The 22728-nt window shown below is 36.6% G+C and overlaps 2 protein-coding genes across 2 annotated transcripts in view; both read right to left on the minus strand.

Annotated features, from left to right (window-relative positions):
- The window catches only part of LOC138705217 (platelet binding protein GspB-like), a 57731-nt gene extending 45856 nt beyond the window's left edge, over positions 1–11875 (minus strand). Inside the window, exon 1 of the mRNA XM_069834025.1 lies at positions 11801–11875. The gene's annotated coding sequence lies outside the window, so the exon portion shown is untranslated. The remainder of the gene's footprint in view (positions 1–11800) is intronic.
- Positions 11867–22728, minus strand: part of DNaseII (deoxyribonuclease II) — a 50818-nt gene continuing 39956 nt past the window's right edge. The window contains exon 7 of the mRNA XM_069834026.1: positions 11867–12245. Within this exon, the coding sequence (XP_069690127.1) occupies positions 12129–12245 (117 nt within the window). The 3' untranslated portion in view covers positions 11867–12128. The remainder of the gene's footprint in view (positions 12246–22728) is intronic.

Here is a 22728-nt window from a genome sequence, read left to right on the forward strand (position 1 = left end):
GAAGCATTTGTCTCATTATGTATCTGTTTGAGGACATCATCTAAGGATGACACATTCCGTGCAAATACAGCTACATCATCAGCAAAAGCAAAGCATTGGGATCTCCCATAGGTGACTAAATTTTAACAGTCTCGTGATACCCGTATTTTTTTCTAAGAATACCAGATAAGTAATGTTCATATAGAGAGAACGTTTTCTCTCATGAACAATAAGTGGAGAGATGTTCGAAACAGGAGTGCAACACATCTACTGGTAATTACCGGTAGATAATCAAATCATAACTGCAAATCGCAGTAAACTTCAATTATTCAAGCAGGAAATTTTTACAGTTTATTAAAAATAGTGAAAAACTGTTATGCGGGGCAAAATTTGTCTCAAAATACTGTTATGCCTAACTACCAAAGTATAAAATAAAGTTGTTTTTTGGTACCGGAACTGAATAATTTGTCAATTTACTATGTGAAATTTGGTCGATTCCATAATTTTCCATATTACCTTAAAAAATAAAGTTGGCAACCCTAAGGGCTGCTGATGATATACGAGTTAGAGGAAAGATTCTTGATTACAGAGATAAAATGCAGAAAAAGTGAATGTCTGAAGACACCTGAGATGAAATAAAAGGTAGGAAAAAGAAAAATTAATAACAGCAAAACACATCGATAAAACGCAATAGCACAAGCGCAATTTGCAGTCAGACATTAGGATAAAAAAAGTGTGAGGAGATGTAAATGACGATGTCTGGAACAGGGACACCTGTACAAATTGTCTCCCCCTCCCCCCAACAAAGGTTTGTCAAGCTCTCTCCCCTCGCTAATATTTTAATGAATATTGAAATTCTGTAATTTAAATACAATACTGAGACAACAAACGAATGAAATTTTATTATAATATCCTCACAAAGAGCTTCTTCAATAGTAATCTACTTTAAAAAAATTTTTAAAACATAGTTACTATTTCAACAATAAGTGATTTAGTAGAATTTTTCATTCGTGTAAAAAAAAAAGTTTTAATATCTAAAAATTAAACCCGGCCCCCTGCATGAGTGGTGTCCATCCCCTCTGTGGGCAGCTCTAGGTGGAAGAACACTCACATGAAGCTGAAAAACCAGAAAGTAGAGACTTGAAAGAACTGTACAATTACAAACCTATTAAAAATAAGACAGGAGAAATGTTATCAACACGAGATTAACAAATAAATAATGGGGAAGAATATTTCGAGACAGTATTGAATACACATGTTAAATGAGGAAATTTTATCTGAAGTGTTAGAATGTGACTCAAAAATCAAAGTTTATCCTCCAACCTGTAAAGAAATTAAAGAAACAATAGAGCAGATGAAGCATGTGAATTGACAAAATCCTGACTGAAGACTTTAAGACAGACATTGATATTACTGAGAATATACAACTCTTATTAGATGAAATATAATACTGTAAATTTTTTTCAACTCAACAATAGGATTTTATTCTTCCAACAATAATTCCTTTCTACAATTCACTTTAAACGCTCTCGTCAACAATTGGATTTTCACTCAACACAGTATTCGTTATAGCACTCCACCGACGACAATGACAATTTACTTGGACTATTACGAACAATGAACTGTTAATCTTAACTAATATTTACAAAGCACTATTTACAAATCAGAACTATCAGTTCTCAGTTCACAGTTCTTCTAGCTCAGTCACTCGAGTTCACAGTATCTCGAACCACAGACCTTCAGAGACAGTTCACTGTACTCGAACTCAGGTCCCTCCAACTGCGGTTCACTGCACTCGAACTCAGGTCTTCGGATGCTGACGCAGTTGCGGACGCACACTCGAGTCGAACTCCGGTACACAAGACTGGCTTGCTCTGTTCACTGGCTTACTCACTGAACTAATCATGAATGAAAACTGCTGTCATTCCTTCGCGTCCGTAATTTATAACCACAGCGATGTAGCCTCGAAAGTTCCACGCGTCTCTAGAGATGGCACTCCAGAAAAATCCAGAGCCCTCTCCTCTCTACCAGCACCAGATGCGCGCGCACTCTCTCTCTCCACTCTCTCGCCGCGTAGGCCCTTTCCCCTTACTTCTCTCTGCCGCGCGCCGTCCCAGCGCGATCTGCTTTCTTGCGGGACGCTGGTCGTGAGTTCGAATCTCACGTCGCTGTCACATTGCTCCCTCCTGATCATTTCTATTTGGCCTATGTACATTTAGTAGTTGCGCAAAATAGTTTTTCCATCTGTTTAGGATTGATGGAGAGTCTGCAAGCAAGTCACCATTCTCATCCTTTATCACGTTTACCCTTGGCTGATATCCGTTCTTAAATTCCTTTATACCCTTATATAAATCTCGAATGTTTTTATTCTTACTATTTGTTTCTACCTCATTCAGTTTTTCCTTCAAGTAACCACTACTAATTGCGTGTAGGCTCTCTTTTCCAATAGTTGGTCTAAAAATATCCTCCCGTCCTACTTTATCATTGAAATCCCCCAATAAAATTTTCATGTGATATCTAGGGAACTGATCAAAAGTATGTTCCAATTCCTCATAGAAGCTATTCTTTATATGGTCGTCTTTCTCTTCTGTAGGGGCGTGAGCATTTATAACTATGATGTCGCACCATCTACCCTTAAGTACTAAATATGATAACCTGTCACTGATAAGTTCGACCTTTTTTACTAACGCAATGCAAATCAGACATCAGTTCCATATGTGATGTGAGAGGATATAGAAGTTTCAATTTTTTTTCGAAACAATAATTATAAAAAAAATTGAAACTTCTATATCCTCTCACATCACATATGGAACTGATGTCTGATTTGCATTGCGTTATTTCATGATCAAACATAAGTGAGAGATGAAATAACTTTATAGCTAAATATACACGCAGCACATATTAAGTATCAGTACTGGTATTAACTGTTCCATAAGGTAGGCCTACGCATTTTTATTAGGTATTGGTACTTGCATACATGTACTGCTACTTCTTAAAATAATGTTTGTGTAGGTTTGTATTTAGTTCCTTTACTTTGTACAAACAACTCCAAGCTGGCTTACCACAAGGTGCTGTCACCAGTTGCACACTCTTCAATCTATTCATCATTGATCTGATCTCTACCCTGACTAAAGACAGAAATGTCAAAGCTCTCCTCTATGCTGATGATCTTGTCATACGGAGCATAACACCAAAGAAGAGAGGTCAGCAAATCATTGAGAAATCTCTCAGGCAGTGCATTAGACACATTAAGCAAATTGTGTACAATATTGAAAATTCAATGACGGTCAAGGTATCAAAATCTGCATGTCAAACTTGCTCTCTATACCATAACCAATTGAAGCCAAAGTTCCCCTACAATAATATCAGTTTAGACAACGTAACAGAGTTTAAATCTCTGAGCTTCACATTTGACTACAAACCACAGTCTACTGGGTGTTCAGTTCAAAATATGTCATGGCTTGCTGTATGCCGTCATGTGGCTAGCCGATGAGCCTAGAGAATTTAATCTTCCTACACTTCCGCAGAGGTGTATAACCTGTGAGGCAGAGAAGTTGCCTAGCAAGTACGGCGTTCATTCTGAAGAGTATGTACCGATACGTACGGTAACGCCAGTAGTGGCAGGAATGTGAACTGTTTGGAAATACGTAGTGTCGGGATATGGGGAGAGGGTTCAGACGATTACTTACGTATTTGTTGACATTAACTTCGACGGTCAACATGGACACGGAGCATTTGATTTGTGTTGTGGAATGTTACCGTACGCAATCGATGATAACAAATACCCTGCGTACGACTTGGCCGCGCAAAACACAGTTCGAAAGAGGTTATGGTAGCACACAGACCGTACAGACCGCCATCTGTTGCTACGACGTTCAAGTTATACCGTACACGTTCTCAAGTTCAGATTGAAGAACGCCTTAAATAATAGGCAACTTCTCTGACATATAAGCTGAAACTCGCTTCAAATCGATTACCCAACAACAGTGACGTCATGACACACTTTGAAATGAACACCCAGTAGTATTTACAGTCGCAAAGCTCAATACGTAGTAAATATGCAAACATTAGATAGTTGCTCACCACTAGGATCCCTAATATCGCCTCATTACAGGCAATGCAAAATAGTACCGTCACAGTCTATTGTTTCTAGCACCCTCAAAACTCAAGCTTCGTGACTGTATATAGTAGACTGAGTACAAACTACAGTATTATGGAAAAACAACATAAATGATGTAACTGCTAAAAATGAAAAAAGACTCATCATCAAAGGGCAGGCGGGACGTAAGTGGGTTTTGAAATCCAAACACTGAACTGACTGAATATCAGCAATAAGATGTATATAAAAACCAACCATGAAGTATAGCTGTAATGCATTTATAACAGCCTTTCAATAGACGATCCAAAAATTAGGTAGTACAAAATCATGCTCTCAGATTAATGACTGGTGCTGTTAAAACTATTGCAATAAACTCTATTACTCCACACAAATAATCACACAATCAAGACAGGCATAGTTGAATCAGCATTGAAACTCTATGAGAAACTAATCTGTATACCAGGAACTGACTATCTCACCAGTATGCAACCACCCTGATGACGGAAGACACAAGAGAGCTTCCTGCATAAAGTACTACAAGGACAACAGAACTTAGAGATCTTCTTAAGGCCAAGCCCAGTAACACTGTCAGAAATTCCATTGGAGCAAGCCCATGTACACAACTCCCTAGATCTATCTGACAATTCCAATGAAAAGGATCTCCCTCCCGACATCCTAAGAGCCACTCACTCACGATATCCAGAAGAGGAGTGACTATATGTAGCCTATATAAACTGATGGATCCCAAACTAAAAGAGAAGGAAATAGCGGAACTGGCGTAAACTGCAGACTTTTTTCAACATACCTATCCCTAGGAAGAAACCATACTGCTTTAGATGGGGAAGTAAAAGTCATTCAAAGTGCTCTGAAACTATCATACCAGCTGTCAGCATTCTCGAAAGCTGTCATATTATGTGATTCTCAGGCTGCGATATCCGCTATCACCAACCTCTCAGGCACACCTACATTTCATAAAATATGAGAATGTAGGAAACCTCATTGCGCAGAACAAGACAGTAGTTCTCCAATGGATCTCATCTCATTGCGACATTGCTGGCAACGAGACGGCTGATATTCTTGCAAAGAAGGGAACTCAGATTCCACCCTAACACAGTGAAATTCCATATGCTCGAGTAGCATTCATCATACATTAGAAAACAGAAAAATCCCATTAAAAACTCCTATAAATTAAAACAACTAAATGTCAATGGATAGATCAAATACATTGGCCTAGACAAGAAGCAACTGAGGACCGTTTTTGCAAAACTTGCTAACTGAAAAAACAAAATTTTACAGGAGAGACAAAACACTGTAGTAAGCAAATTTTTACTGTATCTCTTACTTAGCAGAAAGCAAGTTTTGAAAAAAACGATCACACTTTGACACACTACAATGAAGAGAAATAATCCAATTTTACTAAGACGCCTTTAACATCATGTAGAGGCTTGCCTTGTATTAACGAATCCATCAAAATCTCAATTTTGCAGTTAGCAAGTTTTGCAAAAACGGTCCTCAATTGCAAAATTTCGCCAAACTACAAGACATGACTGTTTGGCTAAGCACTTGCACTGCATTGGTATTCAATAGAGCCCTAACTGTACACTCTACAACTAGGATAGTAGGTACCAGTACCATTACAGACTCCAACCACCTCAACAGTTGCCTCTCTTTGCCGAGTACCACACTCTCGGATAAATATTGGGAGGCAAGAGGGAAGATCATTGTCTTTCCACAGTGAAATTTGTTTAATTATTTATTTTGTATCTGTATATATTATTGTAATGGTGTCATAGTCGTGGCTAATGATATGCTAAAAGCCCTGTATTAAATAAATAAAAATAATAAAATGTTTATGTAGGCCTACCATGTTAATTTTCATTTGTTTTCATTTACCTAAACAATGATGCACAATGGGGGCCACACAACAAAACATCTTCGTACACAATTCACTACCGCATATTCACATTGATGACTGCAAAACAGTATTTGTCGAATACAGGGGGGAGAGCCATTAATCATTCCCATTGATGGCTTTAAGGAACAAACCTGGACAAATACCCAATGTCCCATCCCTACCTTCCCGTGGTGCAGCTGTTAGGCCTAATAAGCATAATTTTACAAACTGAACTAAAGGGAGGGGCTACTCATCAATTAGCACTGGTCAGCTTGATGAGTTATTGGCCGAATTTGGTATAATTTTTCTCTATTCAATACCTCATTCTCTCTTTACCCTTTCCTATCCAGTCCTCTGACTGAACTCTTACTTTCTTCGACCCCGACAGTATTAGAGCATTCGAGGCCTAGGGGTTCATTTCACTTTCCTTCCTACCCTTCCTACTTTTCTGTTCCTAGTGCTGACCTGCTATGGCACTAAAATCGTCCTCCAGTAGCTTAAGGGGAGTGGGTAGTGATGCTTGTGTGATTAAAAAATTTCTATACAAAAGTTTAATTCAATATTTCTAGGCTTTTAGTGTTCAGAGTGGAATAAAAATTTTCATGCTTATTCAATTAATCATTCTGAATTGAGTAGTATAAAAGACAACTAATTAGTTTCTTATCCAAGTGCAAAATAAAGGCCCTAACTGATAACCTGTTTTCCGACTTTGCTAAGTATACCTCATTCTTCAAGTCCACATTACTTGCCACAATCTTCACTCATATACTTTATATATTTTTAAGTTATCTAGTAATGTATATTGTAAATTCTAAAGCAAAATTTAGTTAAATATTTCATCTCTAGTGAAACAGAAAAAAATATTGAACATTGTTCAACATTTTTTGCAATTTCTTCAATTCATATATATTTTTTCTCGTGTTATGTGTGTGATATTCTTAAACCCTGTAGGTGTACTATGTAGAACACAGGCTGCAGAAAACAATGTAAAAGTTTCATGTAAATTGATTCAGTAGTTTCAGAGAAAAATGCACTTAAGTTTGAAGAATGTCAACTTATGAAAAACTTCATTAAAAAAAAAAAGGATAAATGAATTACATGCACCGTCAAATTTAAAGAGGTATTGATAGGGATTATCTGCAGAAATACCCCTTACAATATTTATATTGTTAGAGAGCAAGTTTTGTACTTTTTTTAACACAAAATAAAAAAATCGGATTTTTTAGCCCTAATCACTACCAGGTTCCCTTAAGGAGGGAAAGCTGGTGATCAACAAGATCTCCCAGCTAGGTCCAGAGGACCCTTCGACCAACAGCAGATGTGGTCCTCCAGACATTCTGCTGGCGGTTGTGTGTGAATGAAGTAGCCACCAAAACGTTAAAATATGGTGTTCACTTAAATCAGCTACAACTTGCCATTTTCACGTGGCTAACCATGACAATATCTTTGAAAAATATTGGAGTGCAAGAGGTCAAATGACTTTATTGTCAAATGCCTGGCATTAGGAAACAACAACAACATATTCACATTGATTTGAAATTAAAGACTAATTTATGAATATATTAAACGAATCATCCTTGCACCAAAACAGATGCTCCCTGAATCAAATGATCATATTTTACTTATTTACGCACAAAGCAATTATTAAGAAAAAGTGATACCAGTACTATTGTTAATTGTTTTTATTTATACCGTAACGCTTGACTGTTACCAGCCATTCATGGGATAGCCCTAAAGCACCGGACTCCCATACTCGACATATTACAAGAAAAAAATATTCCAAATTTGCTATTGCAAAATATAATAGAAATCTACACAGACAGCAAAATAAGTGTCAAAATAAATAACTGTATATCCGAAAGAAAATTAGTTAATAATGGAGTTCGACAAGGTTTCCACTATCACCAACTTTATTTAATATTTATATAAATGAAATTATTTTAAAATGGAACCAAACCTACACATCAGGAATCAAAATAACCAGTGCTCTAACATTAAATACCTTACTCTATGCCGATGATCAAGTCATAATTTCCAATTCAGAGGATAATTTACAAAGAGGATTGTATACATTAAATAAAATATTAAAAGATTTTGGGATGGAAATTTCAGCACAAAAATCAAAAGTAATGGCATTTTTAGGACAAGACCCAGTCAGAAGTAAGATAATACACAATAACCAATGCCTCGAACAAGTGCAAAATTTCAGTTATCTGGGTTGTGAAATATCTTATCAAAATGAAAAAGATGTGAACAAGAAAATTACCAAATTTACACAAATTCTAGGAATAATAAACAATGCATTAAAAGCTAAATTAGTACAAAAATCTACAAGAATAAAAATATATAATACACTAGCATTACACACCCTTTTATACGGAAGCGAGATTTGGTGATTAAAGAAAAAAGACATGAACAGAATCAAAGCAACGGAAATGAAATTTTTGAGGAGGACAGCAGGATATACTCTTTTAGACCGAAAATGGAATGAAGAAATTTTAGAACAATTAGAAGTAGAGTCAGTAGAAGACAGAGGCGGCTCCTCAGGGCAGGCAGGGTAGGCTAAGCCTACCTCAACACATTTAGAAAAACCTAAAAGTGGATATTTATTAACTACCCCAACACATTTGGAAAACCTTATATAATTATATACTCTTGTCTAGGTGCTTAGAAATTCTTCAATTAACTATGAATGGGATTTTTTGAGGGTTAGTTGGACGTTGCTTACTACTGGCAGTTCGATTTATGCGACAAGAATACACTGGACAGATCACGATGCGTCAGAAGGTAGGCAGAAGCGAAGTTAGCCGACCTTCCACGTAACTTCAAAGCTGGCCCTGGAGTAAGCATTAAAAGAGATCGCTATTCTAAATGCTTTCTTAGCGCATGCGTTCTATGCTGAAGCCAGCGCGCTAGAATTCTGCCTGCCCTAACGAGAACCCACGAGCATTATCGAACACCTACGATTTGCGAAATTTCTGTTTGAAAGTTTCACGAGTTGGAACGTAGATTGTTACGAGTAGTATAACAGTTTTTAAACAGTGTGTTTTAAAAGATGTTTTTTTTAACAGTGTATTTTAGAAAATGTGATTTTTGCAAGTACTTACTGTATATTAATGTTACGTATATTTGGTGATTTATAGTTAATGTAAGTGATAACAATAATATTATATTATGACTGATATAATAAGTAAACTGTTACGTTGTCCGTTTTCGCGTCGTAATGACATTGAAAAGAGAAGTATTTTAGACAATGGACGACCCACTCCTGCATTAAGCTCTATTGTTCATAAAGTCAGTGCTAAAGGTGCAAGAAAATTTAATCCTTCATGGTATGAAACACTATGAAATGGAAATATAAAAATTGGAGGTTTATCTTTCGATAAGGTGGAAAAATTTAAATATCTTGGAGCAACAGTAACAAATATAAATGATACTCGGGAGGAAATTAAACACAGAATAAATATGGGAAATGCCTGTTATTATTCGATTGAGAAGCTTTTGTCATCCAGTCGGCTGTCAAAAAATCTGAAAGTTAGAATTTATAAAACAGTTATATTACCGGTTGTTCTGTATGATAGTGAAACTTGGACTCTCACTTTGAGAGAGGAACATAGTTTAAGGGTGTTTGAGAATAAGGTTCTTAGGAAAATATTTGGGGCTAAGAGGGATGAAGTTACAGGAGAATGGAGAAAGTTACATAACACAGAACTGCACGCATTGTATTCTTCACCTGACATAATTAGGAACATTAAATCCAGACGTTTGAAATGGGCAGGGCATGTAGCACGTACGGGCGAATCCAGAAATGCATATAGTGTGTTAGTTGGGAGGCCGGAGGAAAAAAGACATTTGGGGAGGTCGAGACGTAGATGGGAGGATAATATTAAAATGGATTTTAGGGAGGTGGGATATGATGATAGAGACTGGATTAATCTTGCACAGTGTAGGGACCGATGGCGGGCTTACGTGAGGGCGGCAATGAACCTGTGGATTCTTTAAAAGCCATTTGTAAGTAAGTAAGTATGGTATGAAACACATAAATGGGTAACAGGAAGTGAAGTTAAAGCTAAGCTGTAGGTGGTCACGTTTGTTATTGTAATCTAAAGAAGGTACTTGGAATCAGATCATATTTGTAACTCGGTAAGTCTAAAGAGACTTGAAAAGAATTTGAATCCAATTTCGGAAATGTTGTCTGAACAACAAGGGTTGCAAGACAACAGTATTACAATAAACTAGAAAAAACCGACAAATTATGAGACGGCTCATTGATGTAACAGTATTGTTATATAAGCAAGAGTTAAATTTTCGGGGGGCATGATGAAAGCGAGTTGTCATTGAATCGCGGGAATTACATAAAAATGTTCTGTAAATTTTGCCTACCCTGGACATTTGACTACGAGCCGCCACTGGTAGAAGAAAAAATCAGCAGATACAAATTCAATTGGCTAGATCATGTAAGAAGAATGGAAAATTCAAGAATCCCAAAAATTATGATGCAATATAAACCTAGAGGACATCGTCGACCAGGAAGACCTTTAAGAAGACTGCTAGATGGGGCCGAAACAGGTCTACAGAGGCCTAATTCGTGAAGGATGATGATGATGATGATGATTTATACCGTAACAATAAGCCATGACTGACGAAGCTTATATAAGGATTTACACTCAGAGGGTAGAAATAGGGGTTTAGATGGCTCACAAGCCACAAGTCATGTTAAAGATGTTGCTTTGCTAATTAATTATCTAGTAGGCCTATGTACTCTATACTCTATTAAGTACCGTTTATAACTTTTGCAGTGATCACAGAGTGTCTCTAGAGTACAATGTTGAGGTTATTTTAAATTACTTGAATAAGTTTTTTCTCCCATGTGGAAGGATATCGAAGTTTTACCAGAAAATTATCACAAATGACATATATATATATATATATATATATATACATGAGATACAGTAAAACCTTGGTTTACGAGCATAATTCGTTTCGAAAATGTGCTCTTAATCCAAACCACTCGCATAGCAAACCGACTTTCTTCATAAAAAGCAATGCAAGCTCAGATTAATTCATTTCACAAGCTTTTATTCATATAAAATACAGTATAATTTAGATAAAATTCAATAAAATTGTGTAACACAAATTACTTTACTGTATTTTGTTTTTGAGTGTCTTTCACCTATTTTACTGCTTAGTAAACCTCTTGAACATTTAAAGAAAATATTTTCACTATCACTAACGGAATCATTTCTGACTACTTGACTGACTGGAAACTTTTGTTTTGACTAAGAACCTATTCAATGACACAAAACTTTGAACTGTTTCTCACTCTTTAATCTCATTTGAAGCGAGGAATTCGTCTGCTCTTTTCTCCTCTTCCTCCTCAGACGAAATCCTCTCCATTGCCTCTTGATGTTGCTTGCAAGCAAAGCAAGTTACGTATAAATCATGCTGCTTGTATTGCAAGAGATCGCTCGTTTATCAAACAAAAATGTTTTCTCATTGTTTGCTCGTTTTGCAAAACATTCGTAAACTAAGTTACAGTACTTGTAATGCAAGATTTTACTGTATTTATGAACTTGACTTGTCAGTAGGCCTGTTTTGAAATAAGTTACAGTAATAACATAATTTCAATCAGGACATAGCAAATGTATCATTATGAAATCCGTTTCTAAGTCTCATTTGATTTTTATCAAATATTATTATATAATTTACTCCATTATCTCCTGGTTTAGTTACCTCATGAGTGATGTCTTATTAGCGTCAGGAATGAGGTTCCAACCAGTTTTATACTGCTGACTAAACATTACAGTGCTAAGAACTTGAAAACTTACTTGTTTTTTTATGTCTTTATGGATTCCGACTGAAGTTTTGTCCAAAATAAAGAATAAGAGATGATCTATATAAATACTGACAATTTATTCATAATATTTAGGACGACTTCAAACAAATTCAAACTAAATAAGACTATAAAACCAGAATTATATTTTACATTGTTAAATTTAAACTAATTGAATAAAGTTGTCAACTTTCATTTATTTTTCTGTAATTCAGAAAACCCGAGAAATCAAAACAAGAGAATTACAGTTATTATGTAGGGTAATTGCTTTAAATATCTAGAAAGCAGTGATGTGTTTTCAGTTTATTCAAAAGCTATTTGGTTTATTGCTTCTGAGCAACTGGACAAGCTTCAATTCCGTTGATAAGTTGACGGTATGAAGGCCAGAGTTTAGGATGGTTGATGCAGACTGTTCCACCACCTCTGTTCTCTTGATTTTCCTGAAAAAAAAAAAAAAAATCCATAATTCTAATGCTTGTAACTTCTTGACTTATGAAATTAAATTGACTTAATGCATGAAAAATCATAAAGCTTTGAGATTTACAATACACAGAACAATATTGCAGTGACTAGTTCTTCAGTTTACATCACAATTAAAATAAAATAATAATCTATATCTGAACATTTCATTACATTATGCTTACAGTAGTGGCTGGTGATCGAAATCCTCGGTGAGGCCAGATGCAACTAGTTTAAGTGCCTCAGATAGGAAATGTTTATTAATGATATTAATTATTATTGTTATTATATTATTAATATCATTATTACTGTATTATTATTATTATTATTATTATTATTATTATTATTATTATTATTATTATTATTACTATTAATGAAAAATAATAATTTCACTCACCAAATAAGCTGTTATGCTGTGAGTTTCAGTGATTGTTTCAGTGTGATGAAGCATCCCATATTATTGTTGAAATTTCCCTTTCTTCCTTTTCTTTTTATTTTTTTCCTTTGACAGCAACAAACAAGGCCAACAGAGAAGTTTATTTTGCACCACATTACCACTTAACCATTTATCTTGCCCATACCAGAATGCAACAGAAACTCGTGTTTTAAGATTATCTGTCAGAAAAATTGTCAGCGATGTCGTAGGTATCTCGGTAGGCTCTCTATTTAAAATTTCCTTTCTTTCAATATTATTTCTTCTCGAAAAAGGACACTCTAACAATGAATTAACTACACCAGCATTATTTCTCGCATTTGTTTCTGTTTATATTTTCCCGAAACACGAGGGGGATCCAGGAAATAACGACCGTTCGTGCATACCCGCCACACAGATGACTCCCCTTCCTTGTTTGATGGTCAACTGGCATCCTTAACATGTGTTCTCATAATGTTGTGAGTACTGGTTGCAACAAGTCGCCATTGTGCATTTTGTGTTACTTCAAAATGAACGACGTGATTGATAATCCCGCCGACTGTGAGGTGAGGAGTGTGATTCGATTTTTGAATGCCCGACATTTGAAACCTGCAGAAATTTACCGGCAATTGAGAGAAGTGTATGGTGATACTGTAATGAATGAAAGAAATGTGAGAAAATGGTGCGAAATGTTCAACAATGGGCGAACAAATGTCCACGATGAAACTCGACCCGGACGCCCATCATTCATCACAGAAGACCTGAAGACTAAAGTGAACGACAGAATCTTGCAAGACAGGCGCACATCACTCGACGAATTGCATATTGCCTTTCCTGACATTTCTCGTTCTTTGCTTGGTGAAATTGTGTCGCAACATCTCGGCTACCACAAAATCTGTGCCCGCCCGCACACTGCTGCTCCAACTCGAGAATTGCTGGATCAATTCGGCTGGGAAATCTTTGATCATCCGCCCTATAGTCCAGACCTTGCTCCTAGCGATTTTCACCTTTTCACTAAGCTGAAAGACTTTCTGGGTGGTACGCGTTTTGGAAGTGATGAAGAGTTGAAGAAGACAGTGAACACCTGGCTTAATGAACTGGTGGCGGAAGAGTATAACACGGGAATTGTAAAGCTAGTGAACAGATACGACAAATGTTTAAATGTAGGTGGTGATTATGTAGAGAAGTAAAGGAAGCTTCAGTTATGTAACAGACTTTGTTTTTTAAAATAAATATATTTTTTTTAATTATTACAACAAAACGGTCGTTATTTCCTGGATCCCCCTCGTACATAACAACATTGGCTCAGATTCACTACTGTACTACGAAGTACAATAGTACAACACCCTCGCTTAAGTCATAAACTAAGACATAAGGGGAGGGAATAGTGTGGGTCTCTGCCTGCCAAAAAGCTGGAATTTTTGTTATTTATGGCCTATTTAGGAAGACAAGTCACCATTGCTATTCCCACCCCGTTCTACCCTTGAGGCCGGTCCATAGATGAGAGGAGTGAAACCTGACCAGGCCACGAGGCCAGACGAATTGTGCCTCAGCTACAATGTTTTAAGCGCAAACTCAAAGCCCGCGAAAAAACACGAAATGCAGAAGCCAGATCCGGCACAAGCGATCCTGGTCTCAGGAACAAATTTTACTACAAAACAGGTCTATATACACACAAAGTTTTCAAATGCTTCTACAGCGATATATGCTTCATTCAAATAACTAATACATTATATAAAAGCACAAAATTTGATTTCAGTTAAGCAAAGTGACTGAGGTCTGGCCTCACTTGCCTCAGTCAATCAGCCGCCACTACCATGTATTGGAAGATATGATTTATGTGTATTTTATTTGATTTGGCTTCTTTAACGTTTAATTTTAGAGAATTTAACTGAAATATTTTAATATAGGCCTAAGCATCAAGTATAAGTTGGCTGTTCATATGTCCCGGTGTCCCAGCCAGTTTGAAAATTGTTCCGGGAAAATATAATAAATGAATAATTAATCATGGACATAAGGAAGGAAATAACTACTACTGCAACTATAACTACAACTACTACTGCCACTGCCACTACTACTATTATTGTACATTATCATGAGTTGGAAGGAAGTAAAAATAAAAGTTTATAATAATGATGCTGCGCTACATACTATTTATAATCGATCTACATCACGACACTATGATTGTGGTTAAACCACTGACCAACGAATTAGAAAGACAGCCTTCTTTCTAGCTCGTTGCCACTGACAGATTCTCTACGAGTGGTTCTATGACATTGTATCATTATTTCTATACAACACTATTCGTCCATTGTAGTGAGTGAAGTGCTGTTCACGTGTGTCGACAGTTTTGCTTCAATTTGTTATAATTTTGCTTTTTTTCTCTTCCTGCTATGCCTAAAAGGAATTTACAATTCATTTTTATATTTCAATATGCCTAGTGAATTATTACCTAGGCCTCAGTTCTCTTAAAACCACCAACACATCAACACTAACACATACCGTAAAGTGGGGTGACTTTGAACGCCGAGGTGACTTTGAACAGTAATTTAGCGCCTTTGTAAATTAAATGCTGTGCCCTATTGCGAAAGAACTGAACTAGTTTATTGACAACTTAAACAGTTTTATCGCAATTGGGTACAGCATTTAATTTAGAAAGGCGCTAAATTACTGTTCAAAGTCACCTCGGCGTTCAAAGTTACCCCTCTTTACTGTACAAATGTAAGTATTCGAATGCCGTTAAATTCATTAAAACAATTACATCTTTTCCTTATATCAAATTTTAAAACAAATTAATAATTAATATTCTTATTTTCTAAGCACAATAGTTCTGTAAATATTAATTTTTCACTAAGTTCTTAACAGTTTTTATTTTACTGTTTCTTCATATATTAGCTCATGCGATAAGTATAACATTGTAAACTAATTTCATAATAATGGTCCATGGGCGTGAATTTGAACTGCCACTGGGGGAGACCCTGGTGTACCAGCATCATGCGGAAGTACTGCGTGAAGTCTGCAGCCAGGTAGTGCCACTCGAAACTTCTGTCCAGCAGCCAGATCTTGGGGTCCTCTCGCTTTAGATCGGATTCGCACTCGCACTCTTCATTTATATAATATTTTCATTTATATACTTCAAGAAATGTGATGACATGCAACAGCTATAATCAATAGGATGTCATCAAATCAGAGTAATCACCAACGTCAAACAACATTTCATAAGCGAACCATCTCTGTAAGTAATTTCATAATAATTATTATTGCTGCCTTAAATTACTTGCATATATTTTGGTATTATAGCTCATCTAATTATTACGATTTATAATGTTGATTTTCTCTACTTAACTTTCAGTGAATGATTGAAATTCATACTTAACTTACGATTTATCTACTACGAAAATCATTGTATACTCTACGTAGGGGCGTATACTGGTTAAAGGGTTTGGGCTACCGCTGACCCTATTATTACACAAAATATATCTAGCAATTACTTTAATTTTAATTACTATGGTAAAACTAATAATACAAAATTATTACAGTATGTTATATTATAAACTTTTTCTTTTGTAATTTCCTTGGGCTACCGCCGGTAGCCCGCAAAATACGCCCCTGACTCTACGACATCCATAACCAACGAGCATTCATTTCAAATAATATCTCAACAAATCTGATTACACGTAAGAGTAATTTATAATCAATAAGATGTCAACAAGTCAGATAATAAATTGAAACAGTATTCTCCGACATAAATAATATTTAGTTCATTAGCGAACGTTTTTCAGTAAGTAGTCTTATATTAATTATCTGTGTCTCTATATAATAACTTGCATATATTTTTGCACGTATTATTATTTCTCCATCTCAATTTTTCAGATGAAATACATACATAACACACGAACATCAGCTATGCAAATTATCGTATACCCTACGACAATCCTCAACTAATGATTATTCTTAAAATATCTATTTTATCAATCATCATCATAAATTTTGACATTATTGACAAATTTTAATCATAATTGTATATTTTATTTGTAACATGAGCTATATGTATAAAACATCCGTCCAATTCAATTTCAAATCTAAAGATTATATCAACAATTATCCTGTATTATTTCACATTTTACATAAAGCTCATGAATCTCATGTATTGCATACATACATTGTTCTTCATTCTTGTTATTTGCATAATTTATTATTATTATAGGTTCAGATTATATGTTTTTGTTATATCTGAAGATGCCCCAAACGGCGAAAACGTTCATATATCTTATTAAATAGCAAATAAACATTTGCAAGTTGATATGTCTTAAGACTGAAAATTTATTATATACTGTACTTATTTAATTACTAAAAGGAATTGCAAGTTCATCGAAGAACTACAAAGGGACTTTCCTTTTTTTTTTTAAATATTGTGGTGAAGTTGATCAGGTGTGATGCGATAATTGTGCCTAAATTTTCTCTGCAGCACATAGCGGGTGGTCAAACATTAAAGACCACTTTTTTTTTTAAATAATTAATTATATTTTATTCTACTCAACAGTGCTTGTAACAATAGCCGTCTACATCTTTTATTACATACTATTTTGAAGGAAAATATGCCTACGACATTAAGGTAGCTGTACACACTACCATATAAAAAACGGAGCGAGCGTCGAAAAATGTACGAATGTCTTAATAGCCATTATGTGAGAGTTACATAGTCTACAAGTGTTTTTCTATGACCGGTAGTAAGATTAGACAAAAATTATTAAACATTAAAGTGAATTTGAACTGCCACTGGGGGAGACCCTGGTGTACTAGCATCATGCGGAAGTACTGCGTGAAGTCTGCAGCCAGGTAGTGCCACTCGAAACTTCTGTCCAGCAGCCAGATCTTGGGGTCCTCTCGTTTTAGATCGGATTCGCACTCGCTCTTGTGAAGGTACACCAGACACACCTTTCCGATGCCTTGGCAAGCGTCCAGTTCGAAGATCTTGCACTTGACGCCGAAGTTGGGGCGCTGCCTGGGGTCGTCCTGCTCGCTGCAGATCTCGATGTCCAGCAGCGTGGGGCATTCCGCATCGCCCATGCTCTTGACGCCGGCCAGCCGTCGTAACTCAGACATAGAGTTGATCTTCATGTTGCCGATGGGGAGCACCTCGCCTTGTGGATATTCTCGACCATGGCTTCATTAAAGATCGGACATCCTCTCTCCTTTCTTCGTGGAAGTTTTGTTCTTGTGAACTTTCTACCCGTGCTCAAGCAGGTACGCTACACATTAAATGAGAAAGATCTCTTCTAACGAAATAGAGTTAGGAAATGATCCCAGGATGGAGGCAGCATTCCCTCGCTGAACCGCTATTCCAATGCGTTGACGAAGGAAATTGATACATCTAGGATCGCCGGTACGGGACAGTAGGCGTGTACCAATTTGGGTGAGTAGATCTTTAGCATCTCTACACCACGGACCAAAGGTCTCAACTGCAAAAGCGACGAAGATGTAATTGGATGTTAAATGTTCATATTTGCGTCGTTTAGCATGATAAGCGGATTCAGCAGCAGATCCGGCACAATTGACAGAAGATTTTAAATGGGAAAGTGCTAAGCATAAAGCTGGTTTGTCAGCAGCTCCAGGTTGTCCTTCATTAGCTAGGTATGTACTTCAAAAAACAGTGATCCTGTAAAAAAAGGACCTAGCAATCACAGCTAAAAAGCAACATTTGCATTCCATTCTGTTTCGCATGACGTAAGTTTCAGAAGCTCCGACTCTTGTTCTTCTAAACTGACTTCGAAACTTCTCGAACCAAAATTTGCACTTACCAGAACAAAATGTGAGGCTATCATCTTGAATGTAATAGGATTCATGGTAATTGATGAACTCCACGACGACTTAGAGCAGGGTTGCAGAACTGGGGAAGAAAAGGGTGGAAGCAAGGGGAAAAAGTTCATTCCCTCATCCACAAGGTCGGAGCCTTCAATGACGTTTCTGTGACGTTTGGGAGACACACTGTTCTCTCTTCTCTTCTTCATCTACCGTACAATGACGCGAGGATTGCAGGGGAAGGGTTGAGTTACGTGTTCCGGCTTATGACATGTGCTTCAATTGTAGCACAGTTTTGCATCCCTGACTTAGAGAAATGTAATATTGTCATAATTACAAGAGACGCATCAAACAGGAAATAAATTAAATTTATGCCAGTCGTTATGAGGTACTTTGTACCTGAAGATGGAATAAAGGTTAAACTTCTGGATATTGAAACACTTCTTGGTTAGACATCGGAAAAGTGACAGAATCACTTAATGCCATCATTAAGAAACACAAATTTACTACTAAAATTGTCGGATTCTGTGGATATAATTGCAACACTAACTTTGGAGGTGTAAAATGCCAAGATGAAAATAATATTTTTGCACGTTTGAAGAAAGTCTTGGGGAGAAAAATTGTTGGTGCTGGCTGTCGGGCACACATAGTCCACAATCTGCAGTAGACGTTTTTCCGATAGACATTGAAGCTTTGATCCTGAAAGTGTACAAGTTTTCTACATTTACTGTTCGCGTATCTCAGCTGAAAGATTTTTATGACTTTGTGGAAGTGAAATACAGTGAAAACTGTCCATAACGGAACCTGTACTAAACGGAAACCTTGCCTTAAGGAAAAAATTCCATGGTTCCGTGAAATTTACGTTCAAATACGTATAAAATAACCTGTATTAAGCGGAACCTGTCCAAAATGGAAACTCATACTGGGTGTGTTTAACGGAATATAGAGTACCAGTTTTATGTGTTTTTATTTTTGTGTGTTACCAATAACACTTTTTGCTTGTTAAATTTTCTGAGCATTGGAAGTAGGATTCGATATTGAGAAGCAATGGAAGTCGCAAGACAATTTTAATGGTATACAGAAGTGAATCACTCTAAGGTGCGAGACAATTATTACTGTAAAATGTTTACAGTGCTGAAAAGTGAATGACCCTGCATTTCATTCAACAAACCCTTTGCCTTGGAATTCTATCTGCACTGGACCGACAGAGCTTTGTGGCAAAATGGTACATACTTACGAACGTCTACTTTTACTAATCTCTACAAAAGTGTCTTTTGTGTATATGAAAGCGAAAATAAGAGGCAGTGACTAGGTACTAAATCATTGTCAATTAGGGAGAGTCCTCTTTTAAAATTGCAGTTGGTCTCTGTAAGGTCAGTTAGTGTATTCATAATCAACGACGGCTACAAAGAAGAGAGTTGTTCTCAATCTCAACACAAAAGTTAGTGATAGAGGCAAGTGAAAAAGATAAATTGAGTGTAAAGCAAATTGTAGATAAATTTAAAGTAGAAAAAACACAGGTATACGGAATTCTAAAATCAAAATTGGAAATAAAGAATGAGTGGCTGACCGGAAATGATTCTGTGAAGACCTAAAAACATTGAGAACAAAGACATAAATGAAATCGTGTGGAACTGGTGTTTAAGTTCTAGGAGGGGGAAAAAATCAGTATGTCTCGGCCCATTCTTCAACAGAAAGCTTGACAGGTAGCAAATAAATTAGGAATAACAAATTACGTTCAATTATTTCCATAATTGTCCTGTGATGTTGCGTCGCGGTCTAAGGCATCTTGCCTAGGACTCGCGTTACGGAATGCGCGCTTGTTCGAGTCCTCATGAAATTTCGGCCAGTGTATGGGACCGGTGCCCACCCAGCATCGTAATGCACTTGGGGAGCTATGATAGGTAGCCAAATCCGGTTGCGAATACCAGCTATAAGGGCTGGGGGGATCATCGTGCTAACCACACGATACCTCCTCTGCTTCGGCATGTGGGTGTGAGGCCAGCAGCCCGCTGGTCGGTCTAGGCCCTTCATGGGCTGTAGTGCCATGGAAATTTCCACAATTAAATTATGTTCAGAAAACAATCCTCAATATATGAAGAAACAGTAAAATAAAAACTGTTAAAAAAAAAAAAATCCTCAATTAATTATTTCCACAATTGAGTCCAGTACTTCTTTGGAAATAATGCATTCCCTTGTGAAGACGCAAAACAGTGAAAAGCTAATCGATAACCTTTTCTTTTGTGAAGTTTAATAAAGTGTAATAAGAATGTTATAGTGTAATATATTTTATTACGAGTGTATGGTTCATCAAAACAATGGGACAGCATCACACATTAGATGCTTTACAGTACACAATAGATATGTAAGATGGGACTTATTTTGCCTTAACCTGTACTCAACGGAAACCTGTGCACAATGGAAAAAAAATATGGTAGATACCATACGATTCTGTTATGGACAGGTTTCACTGTACAAGAAATTACTCAAATATGAAAATACAAGATTCTTGTCTCTCCTCCTCCCAGCGATTTCTGCATATGTATGAAGATTTGAAGCAGGGGCGGATGCAAAGGGGAGGATTAAGGGGATATATCCCCTCCCGAAATTTTGAGAAAAATACGAAACAAGAAACAAAAATAATATTAATTTCAATTCGTGAATATACATAGGAATTAGAGAGTTTTCCACGTAAATTCTCTTTGTTAAAATGTTGAATTCCAAGAACTGCAGGAAGACAAACACAGCATTCTTACTTCAAGACAGAGAGTCATGAATAGTATTTTAGGCTTTTAATTTTCCTTCTCTTCTTAGACTATTTCATTAGTCAGCTCAAGGACAAGTTTTTAAATCATAAGGGATTCCTAAAGTCCATACAAACTTTCCTGCCTAAAAACATAGTGCGAGCATCAGATGAAGATTTAGAAACTGCTGTTGAGGCTGTAGTAAATCAGTGGCCCAATGATGTTGATGCATCACCAGAGCCTTTCTTCAATGAATTGAAGATGTGGAGAAGAAATTTCCTTGATCAGAAAAATCTTCACCTAATACCTACTGATTTTATATCATCTTTGAACAGGTGCAATGAAATTATTTTTCCCTGCACTCGCAAGGCGCTGAACTTTTCTGCACGTTGCCTGTAACTACAGCAACACCAGAACGGTCGTTCTCAACATTGTGGTATTTGAAGACTTACTTGAGGAGCACGATGGGAGCAGACAGATTAAATGCACTGGCCTTGATGTATATACATAAAAATATAGAAGTAAAAGCTCATGAAGTACTGGATGAAATGTCTAAGAAGCCTCGTCGCCTTCTTCTGTAAATGTCATTCTGTCATTGTTTTTGTATTGCAGTCATTGTAAATGTTAAAATTAAAAAATTATGGTTTATTTAACAACGCTCGCAATTGCCGAGGTTATATCAGCGTCGCCGGTGTGCCGGAATTTTTTCCCCTCAGGACTTCTTTTACATACCAGTAAATCGACTGATATGAGGCCTGTCGCATTTAAACACACTTAAATGCCATCGAGCTGGGTTGGGGTAGAACCTGCAACTTCGAGCACAGAAGGCTACACCGACTACGCTACTCAGGCCAACTTGTAAATGTTTGTGACTCGGAAACAAATTGTGAGTATATAAACTTATTTCTCATTACTCCATTTTTACTATCTCCTCAAATCCCTCCCCGAAAAAAAATCCTGCGTCCGCCCCTGGTCTGAAGTCGCACTTTTGTTCACTAGAGCACTGTCCTGTGATTATAAGGAATCTTTTCGACAGTGTGTGGAGAAATGTACCTGTGGTTTGTGCATGAACAGCTTCATCCCTTCAATGAGACAATTCTGGCAATGGAGATAACGAAGGCAACTGCAACTGAAGTGACCATTGGGCTTGAAAAACTGAGAGAAAACATTCAGTAAATACTAGAAAGTAGATTTTTGCCACAGGGAGCCAAAAAATGATTAGTCACTTGAAGATAAGTTTTCATGCAAGAAGTTACTAACTTTTATGAAAGATGCATCTCTTACATTGAAATGTGGTAAAACAGCTTTGGTGAGGACACCAGATCCTTTGCTTGGAACAACAACAACAGCTTATCATGGCATTATGTAGAGAAGTCTTCAAAAAAAGTTAATGAGGCAGTTGAGTTTGAAGCTATACAACTTGATAATCTTTTTGATGAGGTGAAGATTGCTAAGAATTTTTTAAAAGAAAACAGGAGTCAAACAGAAGAAAATTTGACTAGTGAA

This window comes from Periplaneta americana, chromosome 8 (genome assembly GCF_040183065.1).
Source record: "Periplaneta americana isolate PAMFEO1 chromosome 8, P.americana_PAMFEO1_priV1, whole genome shotgun sequence".
NCBI lineage: Eukaryota > Metazoa > Arthropoda > Insecta > Blattodea > Blattidae > Periplaneta > Periplaneta americana.